The sequence below is a fragment of the Rhynchophorus ferrugineus genome, unplaced genomic scaffold (genome assembly GCF_030347505.1).
Source record: "Rhynchophorus ferrugineus isolate W39M unplaced genomic scaffold, kcgeb_rfMv2 rfM1, whole genome shotgun sequence".
NCBI lineage: Eukaryota > Metazoa > Arthropoda > Insecta > Coleoptera > Curculionidae > Rhynchophorus > Rhynchophorus ferrugineus.
The window spans coordinates 26,402,823-26,429,184 of NW_027472580.1; the positions used below are offsets into that span (position 1 = coordinate 26,402,823).

General features: G+C 30.5%; 1 protein-coding gene and 1 long non-coding RNA gene across 5 annotated transcripts in view; one reads left to right on the top strand and one right to left on the bottom strand.

Annotated features, from left to right (window-relative positions):
* The window catches only part of Pde11 (Phosphodiesterase 11), a 456,074-nt gene that overhangs the window by 8,994 nt on the left and 420,718 nt on the right, over positions 1–26,362 (top strand). For 2 of the 4 annotated variants that reach the window (XM_076419153.1, XM_076419155.1), the window contains exon 1: positions 6,733–6,991. The exons of the other annotated variants lie outside the window; for them this stretch is intronic. In XM_076419153.1, the coding sequence (XP_076275268.1) occupies positions 6,898–6,991 (94 nt within the window). In that variant the 5' untranslated portion in view covers positions 6,733–6,897. Of the gene's footprint in view, positions 1–6,732; positions 6,992–26,362 lie in introns of those variants that run through there. 4 annotated transcript variants of the gene reach the window in all.
* On the bottom strand, positions 18,370–18,920 carry LOC143206580 (uncharacterized). The gene is made up of 2 exons (XR_013008461.1): positions 18,848–18,920; positions 18,370–18,599 (listed from the first exon to the last, which is right to left on the bottom strand). It is a non-coding gene; the product is annotated as an uncharacterized LOC143206580 (long non-coding RNA).

A 26,362-nucleotide genomic window follows, 5' to 3' on the forward strand; every position in this document is an offset into this window, starting at 1 on the left:
ACTAATTATATAATGGTGTTGAGAAAGAAGATCTCTTATTTTATTTGGACTTAAATTTGCGGATAGTTTTTTTCCCCTTCTCTTATATTAAAGATATTAATCAAGGTTCACAATATCAATATTATTATTCACAAAATATATTACAGACATTTCCTCTGCATACTATTTTTATTAATCATTCATACTTTAAACAAGTATTTTCGTATTGTTGCAATTATGTTACTTCAACAAACTCTTTGTTATATTAACTTAAAAAATAGAACCTAACCGTTATTCCCGTAAATAATAACGTTTGGTACCAGAGCACTTATCCCTGAACTTATAGGCTGAAAGTACTGAAAATTGGAGCGTGCCAAAAATACTAAATTACTGATGTGTGTTGCTGACGATAAGGGAAATCTGTAAAGTGCGGCGAACGCTGTAGTTTCACAATTTGTACTTCTTTGCTGCTGTTAATATCCTTAATTTATGAATGCTATTATGAGTTAAATTTACGTATATTTTAAGTTGTTAAAAAGGCTACCATGTCCTTCTTCCTGGTCCTCCTAGAATATCTTTCGTATACGCTGAATAATAACATGACTTACTCTCCAAAGACTTCCACCATATTCCCAGGTATGCCATCTCAAGTTTGTTTTTGTCTTCAGTTTAATACAAAATTTGATGTTGATCCGGTACTCCAATAACTTTTGCATTTTCTGACGCAGAAAAACATTAGCGGAAAGTTGGATAAATTTAATATTTTTTATCCCTTAAGTTATGACTAAATTGTGAACTTACTCTATTATCTGCTGTTAATGCTCTAGAATAATTTTTTTTTGTTCTGTCTATCTTTTGAGCGTCTTGATGTATAGTTTCTCGAAAACTTTGGTTATCACCGGTAACAGACTTTTGGGACGATAGGAGGAGACGTCTTCAGTTGTTGTTCGTACTTTATGAATCACAATGATTTGGTCAAAATGTAAGGGAAAAGTGTTTAATTGGAGTAAAATGTTTAAGTTTTGTATATAACAGGTCAAATGAAGAGTCCCTGGCCTACCATAGTAAAAAACATTTTTTTGGCAAAATTTGTTTTTTTTATTCAACATAATTCCATTCAAGGGTGGTGCAAGGGTTATAGCGAGCCTCTAACTTTTCGATACCATTTTTATAGTATGATCCTTGCTTCAAAATAGGCCTCAATTTCGGCGATAACCTCTTCATTCAACAAAAATTTCTTCCAAGCGAACATTCTTTTGAGATCTAAGAATAGGAAATAGTCGCTGGCGGCCCGATCAGAAAATACAGACGCCATAAACTTGCCAGCCAACTGTTGCGTTTTTCCACGCTTTGGAGCGGGTTCATTGTGTGCAGTCCATTCAGATGACTGTCGACTGGACTTCGGAGTTAAATGATGGAGTCATGTTTCATCCATTGTCACATATCGACACAAAAACTCGGGTTTATTACGCTTGATCATCTTCAAACAATGTTCCGAATCATCAAATCATCGTTATTTTTGGTCAAAAGTGAGCTTGTGGAGCGCCAACTTTGCACAGAGCTTTCTCATACCCAAATATTCGTGAATGATATGATCTACACGTTCAGTGGATATATCTAGAGTGTCTGCTATTTCATTCATTTTACGATCATTCAAAATCATTTTGTGGATTTTTTAAATGTTTTCATTGGTAACAACCTCCTTTGGGCGTCCACTGCGTTCACCGTCTTCGGTGCTCATTTCACCACGTCCAAACTTTGCATACCAATCCTTGATGGTTGATTTTCCTGAGGCAGTGTCTGGAAACTCGAAATCAAGCCAAGCTTTTGCTTCAACTGTGTTTTTACAACACGTGAAATTCCTTTTCATCCATTTTTTTAAAATAACAAAAGTTGCTTCACTCAAAATGCTATAATTCACAAAATAATGACCCGACAGCTGTCAAATTTATACACGCATATTTTGAGGGTTAGGGCTAACTAAAAAACATATGGATTTAATTCTAGTAGCGCCATCTATGTGTCAGACCGGGGACTTTTCAATTGGTCTGTTAAACTTTATAATAAATAAAATATGATATCTGCACTGCACAGCAATTTATTGATTTATACATAAACATAAAAGTTTCATGATGAATAATAGCTATAAAATTGAACATATCAATGACAATAGACATATATAACAATAAAGTAACTACACAACATTCTGTTTTTGTCTTTGTGTTTTATATTATCATTTACTGTAGCCAAATATAATAATAATAATCATGCTTTCGAATAGTTTTATGGGCAAACATAATTATATTTTTATCTCCATGATACCGATTACAGCAAATTGGAAACAACGATGTAATTTACATCTATCAATCTAAATCTTTACGGATTAGAGATTTGCGTTATCGTCGCTGTTACAACGAAGCCTCTTTCGCTGTTATTTTTTATCTGGGCAATTAATGGATTTAGTTTCGGACGAGTTTTCCGGGAAGTGTGTGGAACTGTCGGGACGTAGAATACGTCTTGCTATCGGTAACGGTGATCTGGAGGTGATTCAACATGCAATCGACAAGAAGGAGAAAACGACCGCTCACGCCTTTATATATTTGCAAAGGTAACGTTTGTTTGGTGTTTCTTATTAGTTTTATTTTACACCCATTGATTGCATCATTTATGCTATAACTAAATTGTTAAAGTAACATTAGATGTATTTTAAAAGTAACATTAGAGGTTTGCAAATATTTTCAATATGAGTTTATTTCTATGAAATATGGATGAATATATTATTCAAGTCATTCCGCATTGATCGAAACAAGTGGTAATCAGATGGAGCACGGTTTGGGTTATATAGCGGGCGGAGTAGATTATATCATACGCCAAAATCGTTTTAGCAGTATGTTTTATTTTTTTGATGGAAAAATTTTAATAATGGATGTATAATTTCAATGAGTATCTGTCAGCGGTATTTCCCATTAATTTTTAGTTCGATTTCATTAACTCACAATGCACACAGGCTTCTGATCCAGCAGATATACCCGTTTTAGTCATCTATTTTGTTGGTGCATTTGGAATGACATTATTTTTTCACTTTCTTCAAGTTCTTCTTGTGTCTTAAGTTATATCTTGTAAGTTGGTTTTGCAAGCGACTTCAGCATTCAGCATTCAGAACTATGTAATGCGATAAACAATTGTAATCAAGGGCTATGACTGGTCGCTAACTGCGATAGAATGTCATATCCGAACTCGAATTCTTGCAACGTGAATGTAAAATGATATGTTGTCGTGGAACAGTTCAAGTCCCTTTATTACCAGTCACAATATACTACAGAAAGTCCATTTTTGTGACTGTCGAGTAATGAAACCACGAAGCTGAAATGTCTCGAAATTATATTTTGAGTCAATTCGCTTGATAGCTGTTTCCGTTTGTCTTCCTTTTATATTTCTCTCATTGTATGCAAACGTATAGAGATAGTTGATTGAGAGTTTGATGGGAAGTTTTATCCAATAAGTGTTGCAATTCATTCGTGAGACTTTCCGTCTCCTCCAAACCTTCCTTTGTCATTGCCATCAGAATCGTCACTCATTAAAATCATTAAAATCAAAACCGAAAACTGAGACACGACGGAGTGACATTACCATAGGTTCCTAAAAGTTTATGACAAAAAAAATATTACATATAAAATAATAAATATAATTTTAAACAGTAGGTACATTAATACTTTATTCTTAAAAATAATCAAGAACTTGTTAACTCAGTTGTCCTTTGTCAGTTATCAGTATGAATTAAGTAATTCTAATTTTTTACAAAAGTTGCATTGTAAATTTATGACCTGGATTTTCAATGCAATTTTCATGCACCCATTGGAAATATTTGATGCCTCTTATCCACTTTTCTTTCTTTTTTTGCGACGTTTGACCATCATTTTTTTATAATGGTCGATTGAGGTGATTAACTTTTGTTTCAAGATATGAACACTATAGCCTATTCAATGAAATAATGAACTTACGTCATCTAAATTTAGGACTTCAAAATGTCCTAATGTTGCCGCATCAATTTTAACTTTTAGTTCGTTCTGGCTTTGACGTATAACAAAATTCTAATCTAAATAAAATAATCAAACAAAGATAACGCTGTCAAATATAATTTATTTTAACATTATAGTACATCTAATGCATATATTATCGAAGGACTTAAACTAACCCATGTGTATTACGTTTAAAATAGATTGTAGGTTAGGCATGTGTTTTTAGGTTGAGTGCTTTTTAGTTAGTTTATCCAAGTAGTGTATTTTACTTTTATTAGAGAGCATATTTACGTTTTATGTTTAATTCTTGTTTCCTTCGTTGCAGTGTTTACTTGTCAAGTAATTTTGATATCGTTGTATGTCTTCTTAGTTTCTTCTGTTACTACCTGTATATATATTTCTTAATAAAACTAGATTTAACCGCTGCATTCTCCCTAATATATTTGTAAATTTGTAAAACAGTTAGTAGTCCTTCTCTCTTTATACATTTTAACCATATGATCATGTATTTTCTGAACAATCACAGAAATGTCTATGCACATTGTTAAAATATTTATATCTATATATAGAAATATCTATCATATAGTTGTTCTATATTAATTATCTAGTTACCTTTAGTTGGTTTCACTCTCATCTCTCGGTATTGTCAGTATTGGATCATAATCTCACATCCGGAAAGTTTCATTCGCTTACTATCACATTCTGAGTCGCTATTCAGATCAATAACTAAGCTGTTAATTTCCAATCTGTCTAACACTTGTTGTCCAATATATGTAAGAGGATTAGTCTAAACCAAAGATGTTGTTGAAGGCAGTGCTTCCTTCCACGTATTCAGACAGTTTTTGCTTGTATGTCATCCTCGACCTACATGTTTATTGTAATAATTCTTTGTCATACCCTATATCAATTAAATAGGATTAAATAGGCACTGATAGGGAAGAAAACATAATACTATATGACCATATTGTTGGGACATCAAATTTACCATGTATTCTTCTTCAGGCCTATTAGTTTTCATGGTTTCTCCAAAATTTAATTTACGTATTGAATACCATTCCTTAGTCTCAGAATTTGTCGGTTTACTTGGTGGGATATTTTCGCCAATGTACTATCGTATGACCCATACTCTATAACAAAAACTGATGGTTTTTCCTAGTTCTTTAAAAGCTGATTCTTAAACCAGACCTGAAACATATTTTCGTTCATTTCTCCATGGTAGTCGCTTTTGGACTTATAGGAAAACACTAACTCTGGAATAAAATTATTCCTATTCCGGTATGAAGAAAAAAATATCTTCAAGGAAGAAAAAAATATCTTCAAGGAGTTATTAATAAATATTATTACTAACAAAACCTAATCAAATGCTATTTTAACGTTTGCCTTTTTACGTCAACTTTTGTTGCCTTGTGTGAAATAATATTCCATTTCAAAATATGTCATGTCTTACACAATTTGAAATTATAAGTCTTTCTTGACATATGTTTTTAAAAATTGTAATATTCTAAAAGATATGTCTAGAAGTTCCATTAGACGTCTTTATATTATGTGTTCTTATCTTTACTCACAGGTTTTCTATGAATACTTTCCAGACTAACAGTTCCCTCTATACAAAGTAATTGTATTAAATTATATTTATATTTAAAAAAGTACTAATTTTTTATATATTTTATAAATGTTATGTTTGATAGAGCTAGCATGAAGGTGATCTTGATTTGTCACCTGTTTCGTATAATGATCATAATGTATAATGGTATCATTTCGGTAAATTCAAGATTATATTGTTTTTTAATTTTTTACATATTTTAGTCACAGTGCCCATACTTACTATTCAATGCAGCTGTTACATGCTAAAAATATTACCAACAAAAACCGCAGCAACTTATTATTTAACAGTATCGATACTTACCTCTCTAATGCATTTTACTGACAAGAGGACTCGACTCGACTCCTCGACTATCTCGTTCCTGTTCGAAGTAACTAATTTGAGACGCAATCTGTTACTGACTCTGACGATCTGATGGCTTCAACATTTTCAATCAGAGTAATAACAAGCCACGATTTGAAATATATAGAAACACTCAATACAACGTATGTCAGTTTATAACCTGTAATTACTATTACTGTTTTGAAGAATTTTGCAGATATTTGAAAACCGGACAGGTTTCGTAGCCTCATCAGACAGGATTGTACCTCTTTTTAACTAGAATAAAATGAGATGGAAAATATTGTTTGATTTTAAAACGAATTTACAAATTGCGATAGACAATACATTAAATATATTGATGAAGTCTTACTTTACTGTTACGTTGAATATATTATAGAGAGGGTTAGTTAGCAGAAAAAGTAAGTTAGAGGACGGGAAAAAATAATTTGGCGACTGTATCTTATATATACTCAAGGATATTACTTTGAGGTGAACGAAATACATTTAAATGAATAAATACCTTATTTATTTATCACATGTACCACTGTAAACAATTAATGTAATCAATTTGTATGTATTTTGTACTAATCGTTGATTAAGTGTTTAATGCTACTCCAACTCGTCGTTTTTTCACTAATGGTACGTGAATTTCACAACCTGTCCTGCTCGATAACCTCAGACGCAACGTATCGACAGGAATGACTAATAATCTTTTTCTCTTGCCTTGGTACGGCGCAATCACGTTTGACACTTGACTGATAATATCAACCACTCGTTCGAAATAAATTATCAATTCAATTAAAATGTTAGCGAGCCATCGCTAATTGTGTTCAAACGACGCGTCTTGCGTTTTTCTTTTTGGAATATATCTTTCTTTGAATTTTTATTCTGAGAAACTAGTCTCCGAAGATCCGCCGGTGAGATACACGGATTCGGGCCGATGCGATGTGATGAGATTGTTCTGGTGCGAAGTTGATGTGTTTGGTAAACAGTGAAACGTGTTATGATAAGTGTCAGATAGTAATGAAGCGGAAAACTTTGAGGCCGACCAGTCTGAATATTCGTCCAGGTAAAACTAATATTTACTTAATTCCTGAAGAAATTATATCATAAATATTTCTTTTAAACTCTAATACCCAACCTACTCAATGGACAATAAGTATTTGATTGGATTTATGTTATAAAATGGTATGTAGGGCATTGGTTCAATAAATGGTCTCCTGTACAAACATATAAAGTAGTACTTAATATAATTACTATCCAATGTTATTTTAAAAACTATTTTGTGTCTATTAATTAATCAGATGCTGGTAAACGTGGTAGCCTACGCACTGATATTGTGAATGTTTACATGTTTGGTGAGTATATTCGGGTGCACTGACACACTCTCAGAGTTACATTTTACACTGGCACTTTGAGTCACACTCAATATAGCTTTCAAAGGTATATCACTCTGAATTACTTTCATTCTGAAATAATGTGGACCGTCAATGATGGCATACATCACTTCATTTTGGAATCTGTGAAGGATTGCTATGTTCGAGTTGCTAGTAGTTGGATATCATGGAGATATGCCCCACAGTTGGATATCATACGACTATATAGGCCTAATTTTTGACATGTACAATAATACTTTATTATCTAAGGATAATTTAGGTTTAAGCCTTATAAGCCAATATGTCTGGTTCAGTTTAAGCTCAAGTTGTTTACGCTTTATTAGTATATGTTTCTTCCAAGTTCCAGATGCGTCGATCCAGATGTTTTCTGAATTATTTAACATTCTCTGCTAGTGGTTCATGCTGTATCATCCAAGTAACATGTCTATATATGAGGTATGACTTACATTATGAAGAACATGACATATGAGATTGGGATGAGTGTAGGAAAATCAAATATATCCGAGGGCAATAATTCTTAATTTTCTATAGAAGTGGGACTGAAAACATTTAGTGTTTGATTAGTCTAATATTAAGTGCTTGCATATCTTTTGATCATCAGTTTCTATTAGTGAATGTGAAGTATCAATATAAAAAAACCGGCTAATCTAATTGTTAGTTTTGACACTTTTCTACATAAAATAACCGTTCTCCATTTAGTGTTATTGTGTTATTCCGTATATAGAGACGCTAATCATCAATTCGACATTTATTGCCTTTGTTGTTTGATTTAAAGATATCTGCTGCTGAAAGTTATCGAAGACTTTTAGAAATGTATGTTGAGGCTGCTTCATGACTATGAAAAACGGCGAGGAGGACTAAGATGCTTCTAAGACGATGAGTTGCAAGATTTATCTACCTTAAAACCTCAAAGAAAGTTGAAAAGTTGAAAAAGGTTAGTAGCTAATGAATAAAATGTTTCTAGATGTTTGTACTGGATAATAAAGGCCAAAGAGAACTAAAAATGGCCATCATACAAATTGACTGAAAATGCCATTTCGAATCGTTTTAGGATAGTAGTTTTATTGCTTTTCACTCAAATAATGAATTGTTTTCTGTGGGGTATTGTTACTGACGACTGGATGATATGGATTATTCCAGAAGACTCATTCACATCGACACTGAAGCGGAATATTGATAGTCATAAAGTTTTGCTCTACATATAGTGATGTTAGCAATGTTGAGATGCTAAAACTGAATGAAACTGTTCCGACGTTAATTGAGAAAATTTAATTACATGTTGTTGCAATGAAGGGTAGTAGTAATACTCGGCCACACATTGCGATATTTGTCAAGGATACACTATTACAGCTGTAACGGAAAGTTCTGCCGACCCAGTGTACCCCAGTTCAATACGGTACCACCATATTTCTGGGTAGAATAACAGGAAAAAGTTATGGGAAATGATAAAAAATATTTTGATTAACAAGTATCGTATTGATTTTTGTCGTTGATAAATGTCTTTTTAAAGTGAAAAAATGATCAGCATTAATGCAAATATCTAACACATATCCGATTTGTTAAGCTGATAATAACTCCTTCCTTCCCAATACCAGTTGTTTCATAAACTTTCTGTGAAATGCTTCAACAATATTAGAAATATCATCTTGATGATTTTATTTTTTTATCAGCGTTTTAACTTCTACTGTACATACTAGTTTTTCAGAATAAAGAACCATTTAATTGTTATAGTTAACAGCTTTTGCAGTTTAAGATTAAGAATTTGGATGATACAGAAAATGGAAAGAAGGTATCTTCCACATAATAGACGGATATCACTGTGTGAGGTGGTTGTTTTTGTTTTTTTGATGTTTAGCTAGCGATGGCGCATATTATTTATCGTGATTTCAGTTTGGTTGTACTTAAAAATATTATTTAACTGATTTTTATTCGTGGGTTATATTTTTCCGAATATATAAACTAAGTATCAAGTCAGTTTAAATTATTTAAGTAGAAATTTCGACTTATGTTGTATTTGCATCAATAAATAATCAATACGGTATAAATAAATTAGTGCAAATTTCTTTAAAAAATAGAAATAAATATTATAAAACAAATAATTCACCGAAATTTCGGAATAATATCAGTGATTTAATGAAAATAAAGATCATATTAAAAATTGAAGGTATCTTCTGGCCCAGTGTGTATCCGGTAGGTTTGTTAACTTTCTTTACAATATTAATTAATTTAAAAAACCTGTTTTTACTCTGAATGTGAAACCTAGATTTTATTTGATGTTATCTTAAACTGTAGAGCGTATAATACTTATTGAGAGATAGTATCAAATCGTAAATAGCTTCGCATTACAAAAGAAAAAGATTTTCTTGTCGAATTCTAATTCTAAGCAACTTTTATGGATTATCCCAGACCTGGATATTTTCGATAACCTTTTGGCCCTCTTTAACCCTTCTTAAAGTTTTACCTGTTGTTTATTATTTAGATACTAATTTTGTTGTGCATTTTGTGCTAGCAATTTTATTGTATTGATTGGGCTATACATTTTTAACGCTTCACCAAAAAACGGTGATAACCGATTTCTGGTCTAAAAGGTAGAATGGGTCTATATGCATTTCAGCAGGCGTTACATGGATATTTTTAATGATTTGAGGATATGGTTATCTCTCGCAAAGGTAATTTATATTGGTAAGGTAGCATAACGGGAGCTATCGCACAAATGCAACTGGATCTATACGACAGACTCATTGACAATTGGACAATTGCACAGCTGTAGTTGATATTTGAAATATATTCCATAAATAGTAGCGTACACGGTCCTTTAAAATAAAAAAAAATCGATATAACTTTGTGTTATCCAGTAGTTTTGGAATGAAAAATTAGAGTTTCGTTCGAAAGGACATTCTCATCATTTAAATCTATTTTGGATGAAGTTTCGCAGGGTAGCATCTTGGAACCACTTCTGTATCAACTCCGTACTGCTGGTATCCCAACAACAAAAGAAACTTGCAATATATAGTGATGACATAATTAGTATGGTAAAACTAGAAAAACTACAAGTGGCAGTCAGCAATATTGGTAAATGGACTAGCGACTTTAAAAGACAATTTTCAATAGCTTCAAATCTATCGAAATAACATAGAAATGATTATATCACTTAAGAGATGATCGATTCTCCAAGCAGAATCAAATACTCCGTTATCCAACCAGATAATGGGTTCAAGTTAGGCAGAAAATAAAGCATATTGGACTCATAATCAAATAACTGTGAAGGTTAATTGTGAGACACCTAAATTGACCTAAAACCAAAAAGAGATGTTTATCAGTCAAGTTATGGAGTGTAAAAATGGAGTTACACTAAAATATCAAAACACACTAGTAATTCAATTCAGTCGAAACAAATTTCCTCGATTAATTACTAATGTTTAACGTTATGTAACCAACGAAGAATTTGAATTTATTCAATATTTCGTCTTAAAACATGAAATTAGTTTACAAAAATCACAGCAAAGTATAGATAATAGACAACAAGCAGGAAATCAGATGACTTCTAACCAAACCACCCGAACTTGTACAGTGAATAAGTCTTAATCTTAATTTTAACTTACAAACATATTGATATATTAATCCTGTACTTGCCTTGTATAATAATGTAAGTACAATAGAACAGTAGTAATAAATTAATTTATATATTAAGATTGTACTAAGCATATCTAATGTAATATGTAAGTGATAAACATTATTCAGCGTCACAATTCGAGAGATTATAGGTTACACAATAGTTCTTTTATGAATTTCGATAGTGTAATACTTGATTTAAATAAAATAAATAATACGAATGGTTGGAATATTGATAAATATTGAATAATTTGGAGGATTTTTTTTTCTAAAATGAAAAGAAAATCCTTTTTTTGCTAAGAAAAATGAATGTTTCTTTCTATGAATTGCCTGAGACTATTTGACCATAATTTATAGATGGCGGCATCTTCTTTTATTCAGTGTGAAAACACTTATGTACAACTAATATATTAATTAATATTAACTTTAACTCCATGAATTAACTAACCAATGGTTTTCACTTTTACTTCTATGTGTCATATGCATTTTGTATATGACTCATAGCCTAGATAGAGTCATAGCCTTGGGTGTGTTCAAGGTTAGCAGTCACTGGAAGGATTATGAACCTTTCTCTTTAAATGTAGGTGTAGATTATTTATGAAAATTATATTTTGTCTGCCACGTGCCTGTCAACGAAATTTACTAAATTATTTTTATGATTACTATGAGCATTACTAGTTTTTTTGTAACATAATTAGGTATATAGATATAATATGAGTTCAGGGGATAGAGAAAATAATGTGAATACCATCTAATTTAGTATACCTTGTTGTATGTTATCAGCACTACTTCTGTGTAAATAATACGACGCCTATGTATCGTTAAATTTACATTCCATATCTCGTGGATTATATTCTATGCTTTGTTTTGTGATAGTTAAAACCAGGAATCGATGAAATGTGTGATCTCTTAGATTTCGATAGAGGACAAATCGTTAGTGCTCGTTTAGCGGGAGCGTCTGTGATGAAAACAGCTGAATTGTTTAACATGTCACGAGCCACAATAGTCACACCATATACCAAACATGGTGAAACATCATCCGCGAATAGAAATCGCGAGCGAAATTTAAAGTTAACTAACAGAAACCCACCAACATTAAAAACGAATGTACCAGACAACATAAAAGTTCCGTGACAAAAGTGACAGCACAACTCAACACTCAATACTTTTTCGTCAGAAACAACGCGACGGAAGTTGCACAAAGCTAACATTCATGGAAGGCTTGTTAACGATCATTAAACCTGGACAATTGATAACTGGAATGAAAGAATGTGTTATGGTTTGATGACCAAAAGAAGCATACAATCCCTATTGTTTTATAGTCAGACTAGGGGAGGTTCCGTTATGATTTGGGCGGAAATATTATTGTATTCAGCTGATCCACTCATACACATCACTGCGAACGAATATCTTTATCGTCAATTATGAAGTTCTTACTATGATTAGCCTATTGCTGCCAAATACTGACATATTCGAATGGCAGATAGTAATGGTTCGAGGAGCATCAAAATATCAAAACTAACACTTTCCATGGTATTATCGTTCTTGATTTCCATTGTTATAACGGTCTCTTTAGTCTTTCTAATGCATGAGAGAACAGCTTGACCAATTAGTCTAAAATCTCGAATATAATATAAAGTAATGTAAACTTTCTTTTGGGGTAACTTATTTAAGCTTCTACCTTATTTTTTCTACGTATCTCTGGCATAGAAACACTTGTTCTAAATTTCCAATCACATTTTCATCTAAATATCCATAAATTGATTAAAGAAAAACAGTTGCTTAGGCTTTGTGACGTAATCTTTATGTTTTTGGGTACAGTGAATCCGAAAATGACTAGAATAGGACGATATTTTTCTTAACAATTTGGGTAACTATGTTAAATGAGTCGTTACATTAAAATAATGAGAACAAGTTTGAAAAATATTATTTTATTTACGAAATTTTAATGATACAGATTTTTTTTCTAATATCTGTTCAGTAATACACACTAAAGCCATTTATTTTTTTTTAGTGAGTTTTCTCTTTTTATATTTTTGCTTTGGGGAATAATCTGGAAGGTGAGATTAATCTGAAGCGTCCAACAATTATCTTATATTATTGAGACGTTCAGTTTTTCTTGATATCATTTCTCGATCTTTTTAATATTTTGGTGATATTGTTCAACTTGTTTTCCACTCATATCTCGAAAATTTTCCAGAAAGTAATTGAGTTTAGAATGAAGAACTGAGTTCCGACTTTTGCCTCTTGAACCAGGCAAGGTAGCGCATCAATTACTATGATTAGCCTATTGCTGCCAAATACTGACATATTCCAATGATATATAGTAATGCGCCCAAATACACTTCCAAAAAGGTTCAGTCTTGGTTCAAGGAGCATTAAACTATCAAACAGCTTCCCTGACCTTCGAAATTTCCAGATCCCAACATAATTGAACGTTATGGATGGTTTTAGAGTAAAAAGTGAAGAGTAGCTTTTAATTTCCAATATCATTGAAGCAATTTCCTGTATATTTTGGTAAAAGAATAGGGCGAAATTCCATTGGGAACTATTCAGACACTTTAACCAATCTACTCCAAGAAAAAGCGCAACATTTTAAAAGCAAATGGTGGTTTAAAACCATGTTGATAAATATATATTGCGTATATGCCAGATGGTCATATTATTTTGTTTATCCCCTGTATATGTATATACGTATAAACATATTGAATATAACATATTTGGGTTTCTGTATATTCTGTTAAATGTAATAAATGTGGTGGATATTTTAATAATGGTCTAATTATTTACAAGAGACAATAAATCCTCAAAACTGTACAAATAATAACATGAGTAATGGAGATAAGGGATCCGCAAGGTAAGGTTGACAATAATTAATTAACATGATTAATTTACGTCTTCAATAAACATTGTTTACATTAACGTTTTTGGAATTAATAGATGTTTGTTAAGTGTAAATATATTCCTGTGATATATAGTCCTTGTATTTTTCCTTGATGATAGTGATTACTATGAAAATCAGAAAAATGGCTTTAGATTTAGCTCCAGACAAATTCCAGAGCATCGTCTAGATCGCAGACAATGATCGATTTTTAAGTTATCTTTGAACTCAAAATGCATTCGAACTAAATTATGTTTCAGTGTTGTTATATTGATGATTAGATAACACCGTATCTTGGGTTCTTAAAATATTCGTCATTTTATTTAACCTAGGTTTTTTTCTGGAGCTTGTTTTTGAATAGTAGGATAACAATATCGTTGATATTATATATCTATTTTACGGACAGGATTTGAAATCGAGGCCCATGTTTGCATCTATTGGCGTCTCTAAATTTTAAATTGTATCTCTCACAATTTAACCCAGATATTTTCAGATTAACACATTTTCATTTCAGAGATTTTCACAGAATCAAGTTAAAGAAAACTATGGATGAGGAATTGTTTGTTTAAGTATATCTACAGAAGGGTGTGAAATGACTCAGGATTTTTTAAAAATCTCCTTTTGTCTTAAAACTTCTGGTAGCCGTCCTCACTTCATCACCTTCATTGTCTTGAAAACTGTTGTATTTATCATCTGCAGTATTTTCATATCCATTGCCAGATTTACCATTTCAAGCGTAGGTCTCGAATTTGGTTAAAATGTAAAATCTGTCTGTGTGGAGTTTATGCCTAAATAGTTAATTAATTACTAAATTTAGGAATTTGTTTTTTAAGTATGATATCATCTATATATAACTGAGAAAGGTCTATATGAAACTGAATGAATTGAGCTTCATTCAAAACAATATCTTGAAAAGCACTCAATTATTTGGTTTACGAAATTATGCCTCTAACTGGAATTCTAGGGCTTTTGATTTTTGCATCAAAAAGGTATTGTAAGGATATAGCTTCAGGTCATTGTGTAAAATTTGATCTAATTATTATTTAAGTACAAATAGTTCCGAGTTAAAAAATTCACATAACGTACAGAATGATTTAACACTTTCCATGGTTTCATCGTTCTTGATTTGCATTGTTATAACAGTCTCTATAGTTTTTCTAATGCATGAAAGAACAGCTTGACCATTTAGTCTAAAATCTCGAATACAATATATAGTAATGTAAACTTTCTTTAGAGGTAACTTATTTAAGCTTCCACCTTATATTTTCTACGTATCTCTGCCATAGAAAAGCTTTCATCCAAATATTAATTAACTGATTAAACAGGTCTGCACAAAAAAATAACAGTTGCTTAGGTTTTGTAACGTAATCTTTATGTTTTTGGGTACAGTGAATCCGAAAATGACTATAATAGGACGATATTTCTCTTGACAATTTGGGTAATTATTAGCATTGGGAACTATCGACTGAAAACAGTCGATAGTCGCAAAACAGTCTAAATAGTCGACAGTCAAAAAACTAACGACTGAAAATATTAATTACTAGTAAAAATAGTAAATGGACGGTTCGACTGTTTGTTCTTCAATTCGTGGTGTCAGATGAAGATGTACGAATCCTTTCCGGTACAAATTGTGAGAGAGAAAAGGATGGAGATAGTTGCTTGGGGCAGTTAATTTTATATGTGTTTGTATTTTCCAATGGTAGCGAGACGGGGATGCATAAATTTCTTCACGAACTAACTTTAAAAAAAGAAGAAAAAAATAATTACTGAATACTATTATAATAATTATACATAACATACAATTTATATACTTTTATATTTGAATGTTCTGTGGATCTGTAAAAAGGAATGGAATTTTTCTATGGAATGGAATAATACCCCACAAATGTTTTATTGTATTCTAATGTGTTAATTGCTATTCTTAAGTAATATACTATAATAAATATAGACAATACAATAGAACTTAAACAAAACCTAAAAACTAAAGATGTATAATAACCATAAATACTATATAAAAATTAAACATATACATAATCATAGAAAAAAGCTAATCCATGACATAATTAATAATGATTTGAATTAAATCATATAAATGCTTTATTTATTATTGCACGGAAATATTTTTTAACAAAAATCGAAATATTACCTAAAAGCAGTCAACATATTATACTATTTGTCATTCCCAATTTTAATATTTTTACCCTATTACATTAACAATCTTGAAAAATATCGTACTAAAATGCTATAATATTAATATACAATATATTGTTATTTACAAGCAAACTACCAGAAAATTCATAAAACTACATATATTACATATAAATCTATGTAAGCATAAATTGGGTAAATTTTTGTCAAGGTCGCGGCTAGGATGACAGAGCCAGAATGTTAAAAATCAGTCGAATGAAACAAGTAGGACCAAAAATAGTAACTAAAAGTACGACTGAAACAGTTGATAGTAATTAGTAACAAAATCAGTCGGACCGAAAATAGCGACTGAAACAATCACTGGTAAGAAATAATAAAATCAGTCGAACCAAAAATAGCGACTGAAACAGTTGATAGTAAAAAGTAGTCAATTACTAAATAGTCGATAGTCAATTTCAGTTGATAGTTCCCAACACTAGTAATTATGTTAAACACAAACTAAAATCATTTATGTTTTTTTAGTGAGTCTCCTCTTTTTATATTTTTGCTTTGTTCAATAATCTAGAAGGTGGGAATAATCTGAAGCGCCCAACAATATTCTTATATTATTGAGACGTGAAGTTTTTCTTGGTATCATTTCTCAATCTTTTTAATATTTTGGTGATATCGTTCACTTTGCTTTCAACTCATATCAAAATTTTCCAGAAAGTAATTTAGGTGAGAATGAAGAAGTGTGTTCCGGCTTATGCGTCTTAAACCAGCCAAGGTAGCTTAGAATCTTTGGGAAGATTGATTCGTTTATTTACAAAGAGGTCTTGAAGACTGTTATATCTGCACCATGAGGGATAGGATCACTCACAGATTGATTACAGTTTCTGGTATGAAAATTAATGCTTCTATTTTGCCTTATATCCTTTCACAATACACGAACAGAAGTAACAGTCGTCACTGTGGAACTTCCGCTTGCGCCTTACCAATCAAACTTAAAGTAATTAAAATTCGAAGGTCTTCTCGAAGGTAACACATCGTCTGAAAACTTTATAAGCTGCCTAAAATTAATCCTCATCTCCAAGTTTTAAGGCAAAATATGCGGTGTATACTTTTCTTACAAAGTCTGCAATATTAAGTTTTTGCTACGAATATAACAGAATTTGTTAGATTAATTCACATACTTGAAGACGACATAGCATCATATTTTTAACAACACATAACAATGACAAGCTAATGGTGGGTACAGACCTGGGCATACAGGGCAAATTTCGTGGGAAAATTGAAAATGCGCATGAGCAGAACTGAATTCGACGAACATTCGTGATGAACAGGTTTCAAAATTGGTTCAAAGTCGTAGTGCGCATGAACCTTGTTTAGTTCCAGTGTTCGCTACAATGACTTTCAGCGCTTGGTGACGAACAGAACGAAGTTCCAGGAGCCGCGGATCTGGCCAACAAAGTTGAGCGAACGTAGGAAAAATTGGCGGGAATATGAATGACATATGTTTCTGTTTCGAAAAAATTACCCTGTTTTTCCTTGTTATTTAATTATTACTATAAAGATGTCTTTGAATGATAAACATGTGTTTTATATATATTAATGATTAATAATAATACATATAATTATATAAAAACTTCATTAAAAATACGAAAAATTAAAATATTTATATTTTACTTGTAGGAATTTGCAATAACATTTAACTATGATTTCTATTTTTCAAATGATAATTACAAAAAAAGTGTCAAAATTATAAAATGTTTTTCTTATCTTTCATTGAAGGGAAATAAATTTATCGATAGTCTTCGTAGTACAAAATTTGTGAAATAATATGGAAAAAGTATTGGTGAAAAAGAACTGGTGAGAGAAAATATGTTTAATAATAATCCCATATAAAATAATTATTAACAACATGAAAATATTAAGTTTGCCAACTAATTTTATTTAATTCATAGGACAATGCAAACATTTTAAAATGTGAAGAATACATGAACATGTAAAAATAACCACCCATTAAACGCACTATACTCAACAATCGCTTCTTAGCTTCTTTCCAAAAAGAACTATATCATCGACCTAAAATATAAAGTAAAACTCATTAAACACAATAGTTTTAGACAAAAGAGTCACTTACCTATGTTTGAAAGAGTTACTCCTTAATTTTTTCCAAGATATGTCTCAAATGTGCTTGTTAGCTAGTTTATTTGTTACTTTATAATTTGAAAAGATACTAGCATAATATCCTCCTATAAGGACTGTGGCTCTTCCATCCAAATCATCTTGCACTTGTCAGCTTTTATTTTTTCATACTACTTAGCCATTGTGTCTGAAATAATTTAAACCCAGTTAACAAATATTTCACCTTCAAAATAGTAATAAAATATATATGAAATAGATCATGCAGTAAATACAAATTCATACCTGTTTATATAATTTTGTCCCTATCATTGGATTGCCTGATGACTCCATTTATACATTTTGTGCCACCAAATAAGGGTAATATTCTTAATTTAAGGTTTTATTATGTCTACTTCATAGTGAAATTTACACATATACATTCTTTTCTCTTGGGACTGAATATATCTTCTCATGATTTTGGATCATTTTGTAATCGTTACAGAATTGTAAATGTTTGAAATCTCTTCATGAATCTATAAATATAACGCTAAAGCCATATAAACATAAGAGTTTTATGTTATATTTTTAGCTTAAACTTCAAAACGAGCTGAATTTCAATATTATTCGTATTTTTTTCCTTATCATAACTTTGTTTATTATGTTACCGGCCATACTTACAATAATTTGATACTCTTTTAAAAAAGATTAGACAATACATATTATTATCAGTACATATATCAGCAATAAACATTGCTTTTTAGGAAAAGAACACTACACGTACCGTCGATTTCATTTTAGTATGCCATCGTAAAAGTATGGTTATAAACAAAAGAATACAGGGTTCCGAACCAAACAAATGAAAATCCTAGAAGAACCGAACGCCGCACGAATTGATTTCGATCATCGCGAACGGATTTCGCCGAATCCATGCCGAATCTTCGCGCAGACCCTGAACGTTCGCTTCATTCAACTCTGTACTCACCATAACACGTAATGACTTTATGTACAACTGGGCACTTCAAACCGCGCACGTTCAAGTTCTAACATGTTCATGCTTGTTGTCTTAGCTCACACAGGTCTCTCTTTATTCGGAAGGTAATTACGCTTCTAAAACTGTAAAAGCATTAATGATTGTAAGAAATACTTTTATTTCTTGGTAAACGTTTCTTGGTATTTACAACGGTGATTACAATAACATTCGTCTATCAATTACGTCAACAAGTACCCTTCGAGAGACTCTAAGAAACTATATGATTCCCGGTCAAGGCGTCGGCTTTTGTATCCAAAAAGTGTACGTCTCAGCATTCCCATCACAAATCAGGTGCCCTTTACGTAATTCCTCAATAATGCCGTTCTATATTTTCTTACATGATATTATGTATTAGTACGAATAATGATAATAATTCAGATTGAAAGTTAGTTTAAACTAAAATCTCTTATTTCTATAATAATCAAAAAATTGCAAAAAATCTTGACGTCTTGAGATCCTCTCCATATTATTTAATTTGCAGCATACTAAGGACACATAGAAGTCAGTTAAAAGTACTAAATCAGCTTTTTTGTTGCAGATCTTTATTATTGAAAGTTGTTTCTTTCGATACTTCAGTTGCTTTTCTTCATTTTTATTCGCATTCATTTACAATAATTTCGTAGCAATATTATTGAAGAACAGTTATTACAAAAATAATGATGATGATGATTGTGTGAACGTGACTATGATGGTGAATGATTTTAAATGTCAAATATTTACAATAACCTATCTTTTCATCGAATTACACTTTCAAACATATTAATTTTTTATTCAAATATTGTACCTTAGATACTGATTTTAAAAACACACAATACGCGCAAAATAAACTTTTTGAAACGCAGTTTGTAAATTAGAGCATATTTCGAGAAAACAAAACGTACTACTAATACACTTCTTTCAATAATAGAACTTTGGACTACAGATGGTCCATAAAAAATCGTGAAAATAGACTCTCGTGATGACAGTCTCGTGACTAATAGTCAGCACCGAATCCTTATGCTAATATTTGCACCGTAAAATGTGATAATTCCTAAAAACAATCAGATTATTATGATAACATTTAAGTTTTCGAGAATGATTTACGTGATCGCATTTTATTTGTTTTGGTTGTATCCTTTTTAAATAGTCTGGGAGTGATGGTGTGATTGGCATAACAATATTAATGGAAATATATGTGCTTAATTATTTTAAAATTATTTTTACTATTAGGCGTTTGCGTGTATTCTGATCTCTTTTTCACTTTAAAAGGACATTTATTCAGAAAAATATAAACATCTGGAAATAATTGATCCATCAACTACTAACCTGTCATTGTGAGTTGAGCTGCGTTATTATCCAATAAATATTGAAATACATTGCCTTCAATATAGAGTAATAGTGATGCAACTCAATAGGGGATTCTGGCGCAAAGTTTTGCTTATAATGGGCCATTCAAGTAATTTGATTGGTCAATTTAAATCTCCATTATATGCACCTGTAAGAAAAATATTTTATTGTGAAGACATTTGATTGGCTCATTAGTAATGTTTGGCACGTGACAGCCTTGACGTCATTATTAATTGACCAGTGAAATTTAAATAAAAAACAATTTTTTTCCGAAATAAATTTATTAAATAAAATTCAATTAAATATAAAAATAATATTTAAAAATAAATAAATATAAATATATAATGTAAATTTATGTACAAAATATAAATATAATATAAAAATAAATATATCTATGAAATATAAATATTATACACATATATATAAACCGTAAGCAAAAACGTTGGTGCATTGCAAATCAAAGTTATCTCTTCCGTCTTTTTTCTTTTTCATATTTGTTTTGTGCCATCAATTTAATAGGTTCTATCAGAGTTCTTTTTGTTCTTGAGAGTCTTTTTGTTTTCTTATACTGAAAGCAAGCTTTGAGTCTTTCCCTCTTAATATTCTGTTCACCTGTTTTAGTCAAAAGTATATAGAAAACCTTGTTTGTACTTTCAATATTTTGTCCAAAAGATCATTATGAAATGTACAATTGAAGGGTTTTAAATTTACTTTTTTTTATCATTTGACAAAAATTTTGTTATATTATCGACGTGGAAAAATCGTTGAATAAAATAAGACATAGCTCAAAGACCTTCTGACAGTATAACAAAATAATTTTGTTGGAGTCTGGAGCACGAGATATTGTCATGTCTCTATCGAATTATTCTCAATTTGTGGATTTAATGATTTATTTATAATTGTATGTCACACTTAATTTCTTTTTTCAAAGGTTTTACTAAATAACCTGAGATGTACACTATGGTACAACGTAAAACTTTGTTTGCTCTTATAGGAACATCTGAACTGAAGTTATAGAGTCAAGTAATTAACGCTAAGAATGAGCAGAAAGGGGGATACTGGCTGAATGAATACAAACTTTACCATTACTTTTTGAAGTTTCTTCAAATGTCGATGATACTTGCTTCGAACACCCTGGTTGTGAGCCTGGAACGGTGGAAATAGGCACTACAAATAAAGTAAGACAGTTTAGAAATTAATGGTAACAATTACGAACAGAAATGTGACTGACTCCTTCAATTTACCTTCTATATCATATTGATTTTGGTCCACTTCCATTTGTACATATTCTGGGCCCGTGGTATTATTTTCGTCATCACTAAATTGTTCATAAGTACTTAACGGAAAGTTTAAATGTATCACAAATATGTCTGACATGGTAACGATCATAAATCTGTTTCATGTATAACCCAACAAGTTTAGGATTTTAAATGTTTTCTACTCATTTCTTAAAGATCGCCGGGTACTTTTTTAACGAAAAACGATGATTTATTTCCTCAGTATCTGTGCATCCGGGCACACAACACTTCCTAGAACGATAATGCATTTCAACTACCGATTTACTACATTTGATAATAATATAAAATAATAGTTATTTTATATTATAATTATTTAATAATATATACGTATAAATTTAACCACACTGCTCTCTATATAGGGCACTTTGAAAATGGCGTACAAAATAAATAAACTGTAGAACGACATGAACCAATCAGATCCCGTCAGTACATATTATAAATTTACTACTCTACCACCTAAAAAAACACATGGTCTGGAAAATATATCGGTTTGCTGAATAAAAATTAAATTTAATAACTTTTCTATATTCGGAATGTAATATAGACATATGTATCCATAAACTTGGACAATATCTGGGAACAGATTTGATCATTTTATCTATTCTTGTAGAAGACCATACACATGTATACACTACGGAATGTAATTAACGTGCTAAATAAATGATTTTGATGCTTTCTCGCGCAATTTCATTGTTTGCTAATTGTAAATTATGAACGTTTTTGTGTGGATTTTAAACTTCTGCAAAATTAATGTATTTCTAAGAAGTAAAACATTAGATGAATTATAGAATTATTTTTGACATTCATTTTTAACCACATAGAAATCGATTTTATTGTATGTTCAATAAAAAAAACTCTAAAACCTTATTAATGCAATATGTTTTTTTTTTACTTTCTTTCGATCCTTTGATATAGCCATTGATTGATTAAAATATTGACTTTCATTTACCACAATAATAACATGTTAGTCAATATTAAAATAAAGAGCATGGTTGTTCTAATTGTCTATTACAGTGCCTTTCAGAGCATAGTAAAAACATGACAACCCGGCTTCGATCAAGGCAAAAAACTATTTGGCTTTTAAAAAGAAAAAAATGTTGTTTATATTTCGGATATAGCTTGAAATCATTAGCGAAGGCATAGTTGTGATGAATTAAGGTCGGGGTCTCTGTAACAATTTAAAAAATCGGGACATTTTTTCAAAGACTGTAATCCTTTTTAAAATGGTTACAAGGTAAAATCTGAACATATTGTGCGAACCGAATTTTGGCATAAACAACGGTTTTCCTCATAGAAGAAACGAATAATCTAAGGGCACAAATTGGTGACCAGTTAATGATGTATGGTGTTCTTATTTACACAATGAATATCAGTAATATCAGTTATTATTTGACTAAAAATGATTTATTTAACAATATAGTGCAGCGTTTAAAATAAAAAAAGCAAGACAAACAAGAATATTTAATAAATTTTAAACGAGTTCAATATTGCTTCTACATGCCTGCTGTACTAATATTGCACCAACTTTTTCTAAAATTGTCTGTTGTCTTTTTTGATTGCTGTAATCCTTATTTTTTTAGTTTAAAATTATTAACAATCCTTATTTTGAAGTAATTTGATTCATATGATTTTTAACTTTTCCTTATAACTCCACTTCTATGATTGGAAATGTTAATATGGAATAATTATTTTCCATGCCTACCTTGATTTATAATATAATAGAGCAGATATATTTTCAAGATATAAACTTACCACGACCGATCCACATTTAAATTTAATATATTTGGTGTTAAACAGAACATATTCGAAAATTCATTGAAGTCCAATGAATATTATATTAAATTGTATTATAAAACATTTACATATATTCATTCGAATATATGAATATACAAACATATATTCATTCGAAAAGCATTTTGAAAACTTTTGTTCCCAAAGAGATGCTCTGCTTCAACGAGACAAAAGGCAAATCATCGGTCAAATCGAGTACTTAGTTTAATAAAGTCGATTTAAATGCAAAAGGAAAGTTTTTGAAATTTACTAGCGAGAAGCCGAAAACTTTCTTCTCGAAGTAATATATTCTTAAGAGGAAAAACTCACGCATAACAATATAGCCAAAACTTTGGATTATATGAAGACCTGAGATAATAACGGTTATGGTCCCTAAACTTCAATTTGGCTTAAATAGGGTGTTATTATTAAAAATGTGGACACAAGAGAGGATTTAGATATACCCAAAATTCTGGTAACCTAAAATATGATTTTTTATGTAATTTGCTAATTACTATTCTTTATCTTATTATTGGAAATACGACAGTAATCAGCAATCACTATAATTCTATTTATCTAACGAAATTAGATAAGTGGACTTATACAAAATCATTTATTTAAGTTCAGATTGATTAAATACAACTAAAACATACAGCAATCTGCCATCTTCGGTTGAACATAAATCAGAGCCAATTATCTCTTGAGATTTACTACTCTGACGACTAAAAAAAGTGTTTTAATTTGGATAAATGTCAGTTTCTTGAAATAATTTCGTTTTGATACCGGTTCTAGATTCAAAAAACCAAAGTTGAACAGGATATGGTATTTTGGTTAATATAAATTTTTAGAGAGAATATACGATTCGTTGTTTTCATTGTGTTGAAAGGTGTCTATATAAAGAATATGTCTCGTGATTTAAGACCAACATTGGTTAATCATACCAACATTTGTATTATAAATTTTGCTTAATAATTCTTAAAAGTAATAGGATTGTCAATATTTATTTTGTGCATGATCTAACAGTTACAGTCAAGATATTTAAAAAAAAATGTAAGACGGAGACAAAATTATTGTAACCTAAAACATGTTTTTTACGTAATTCGCTAATTACTATTCTTTATCTTATTATTGGAAATACGACAGTAATCAGCAATCACAATAATTCTATTTATTTAACGAAATTGGATAAATGGACTTATACAAAATCATTTATTTAAGTTGAGATTAATGATTAATTGATTAAATACAACTAGAACATACAGCAATCTGCCATCTTCGGTTGAGCATAAATCAGAGCCAATTATCTCTTTGAGATTTACTACTCTGACGACTAAAAAAAAGTGTTTTAATTAGGACAAATGTCAGTTTCTTGAAATAACTTCGTTTCGATACCGGTTCTAGATTCAAAAAACCAAAGTTGAACAGGATATGGTATTTTGGTTAATATACATTTTTAGAGAGAATATGCGATTCGTTGTTTTCATTGTGTTGAAAGGTGTCTATATAAAGAATATGTCTCGTGATTTAAGACCAACATTGATTAATCATACCAACATCTGTATTATAAATCTTGCTTAATAATTCTTAAAAGTAATAGGATTGTCAATATTTATTTTGTGCATGATCTAACAGTTACAGTCAAGATATTAAAAAAAAATGTAAGACGGAGATAAAATTATTGTAACCTAAAACATGTTTTTTACGTAATTCGCTAATTACTATTCTTTATCTTATTATTGGAAATACGACAGTAATCAGCAATCACAATAATTCTATTTATCTAACGAAATTGGATAAATGGACTTATACAAAATCATTTATTTAAGTTCAGATTGATTAAATACAACTAGAACATACAGCAATCTGCCATCTTCGGTTGAGCATAAATCAGAGCCAATTATCTCGTTGAGATTTACTACTCTGACGACTAAAAAAAAGTGTTTTAATTTGGATAAATGTCAGTTTCTTGACATAACTTCCTTTCGATACCGGTTCTAGATTCAAAAAACCAAAGTTGAACAGCATATGGTATTTTGGTTAATATAAATTTTTAGAGAGAATATACGATTCGTTGTTTTCATTGTGTTGAATGGTGTCTATATAAAGAATATGTCTCGTGATTTAAGACCAACATTGGTTAATCATACCAACATTTGTATTATAAATTTTGCTTAATAATTCTTAAAAGTAATAGGATTGTCGTTATTTATTTTGTGCATGATCTAACAGTTACAGTCAAGATATTAAAAAAAAATGTAAGACGCAGGATTTTTTTAAGGCAGATGTTTCAAGAAAATTTTTAATTCCTTTAATAATACAAGATCATATGATGCGTTTATAAAAGAGGCTTTAGATATTACTTTTACTACACATAATTTCGCGTAAAATGATAAACGCATATGTATAAACAAATTTAGTTTATCACCGTAATAATAAGACTAAATAATGTATCTTAAGTTATGTCATTTTTTTAATTATAATGTAAGGCGTTTTAAGATAATTTTGTTAATAATGCTTTCAGATGAAGATCCTCGAAAGGCCTAAAATTATAATAAACCGATAATGGAAGTAGAAATGGAAATCTGTAGAAATTTTGGAAAAACATATTTTTTAAATTGCCATTTAAATGCGCTTTTTAATTGTTGGTGAATGTGACAAGATTTTATAAAATTATCAAATTAAATTTAATGAATTATTAAAATGGCGTTGAGTTTTTTTTATTTTTGAGGTTAGATTTTTCCAAGTCCCTAACGCCTATAAATACTCTCTTGTTAGTTCATGTGGTAACCATTTTTCTTCTTCCTGCACTTTCTTCTATATACATTGCAAATATTCTCTTATTAGCTAAAATATCTAGTAGTATTATTAATAT